The sequence below is a fragment of the Trichinella spiralis genome (assembly GCF_000181795.1).
Source record: "Trichinella spiralis strain ISS 195 chromosome Unknown Scfld4474, whole genome shotgun sequence".
NCBI classification, from domain to species: domain Eukaryota; kingdom Metazoa; phylum Nematoda; class Enoplea; order Trichinellida; family Trichinellidae; genus Trichinella; species Trichinella spiralis.
The window spans coordinates 1-1,307 of record NW_003531413.1 but is presented as its reverse complement, the minus strand read 5'-3'; the positions used below and the strand labels follow the sequence as shown (position 1 = coordinate 1,307).

The window sequence follows — 1,307 nt, the reverse complement described above, 5'->3', positions numbered from 1 at the left end:
AAAGCGAACTTGATGCGCATCACGAGAGACGCGATAATCTGTCATGCAGTCGATCCGGATGTATGATGAGTGACTGTGCTGAAAATTGATTGCAAGTTCGTTGATGGAAGTGGCGATGGAACAGAAAGTACAGTGAAAAGCGTTGACGAATACATGCGAAGAGAAATTACGGCTTTTCCCGGAAAGTCGGCAAAAAGGAGCAGAAAGAATGTTTAAAGAAAAATTTTAATTTAAAACCGGGCCAGGTCGATATCGAGCCGAAAAAATTTGTAGATGAGTTTCCAAAGAAAATACGGCAAAAGGCGAAAAAAGCTGCGTTGTGGAAAGAAAAAGTGAAAAAACCACGCCCATTATATCAGAGGGGTGAACTGTGCGCTTCGGGATTTCTTCAGAAAGTTACTTTTAATTGGTCCATCATCTAACGCTTGCTATGGAAGTGAGAAGAAGAAGAAGAGGAAGAAGAAGAAGGAGGAGGAGAGCAAAGGGAGGCTGATGAATTTCGACAAATTACCGCTTTCGTACGCGAAATGCATGAAGCTGAACGAACGGTCTCGAAGTCGACGTCGGCGGCGATCGAAGTCATCATCCCACAGTCGACATAGAAGAAGTACAGAAGATCGTAGACGAAGAAGAAGTAGATCAAGAAAACGAACGTCTCGATCGCGATCATCACGTTCCACCACTTCTACGCGTAGATATTATTCATCTAGACACCGAAGATCAAGATCGTAAATTATTCAGCTTCTTTTCCGCTGCATTCTCTAATGTTGTTTTGTGTAGCAAAATAAAGATTGCCGACTTTGTGGAAAAAATTAATAAGATTAAATTATCCTACTTCGAACAAAGCTATTTTTAAGCAAATCGAAGATGATGTATTTTTTTTACAAATATTTACTGTAATGATATTTGAACATCGTTTCAATGGAATTTAATGATGTGGGTCTGTTTTTACATCATTTGCAAAATTTGAATAAATAATTTTCCGAATAGACATTTCACAAACTTTGAATCAAAAAATTAAAGGGAACTGAATCATGCAGCGCTACCAGACACTGCAAACTGCAAGATGGACAGCGAATGTGACGCTGCAAGCAAAAGGAACAATAAAAAGAAGAGTATCCTTGTTTGATGTTTATTCATTAAAAAAAATTTCCATTCATCTAATCAGTAATTATGCAAACTACAAATGACAAGAAACGGCGTAACTTTTTGGGTAGTGGAAATATTCCATTAAAATTTACGTTTTCAAAATATTAATGCTGTCCCCTTTTTGAAAGTTCCCCAAAGCTTCGTGAAGCTGGGTATAC

At 38.1% G+C, this 1,307-nt stretch overlaps 1 protein-coding gene across 1 annotated transcript; it reads left to right on the top strand.

Moving 5' to 3' along the window:
• Nucleotides 1-273: 273 nt before the first annotated feature.
• Nucleotides 274-1,123, top strand: Tsp_15631 (conserved hypothetical protein; the record flags this gene model as incomplete). The annotated part of the gene is made up of 3 exons (XM_003367323.1): nt 274-332; nt 360-728; nt 1,024-1,123. Coding segments are annotated over exons 1-3 (528 nt in total), but the record flags the coding sequence as incomplete, so codon positions are not given.
• Nucleotides 1,124-1,307: the final 184 nt, after the last annotated feature.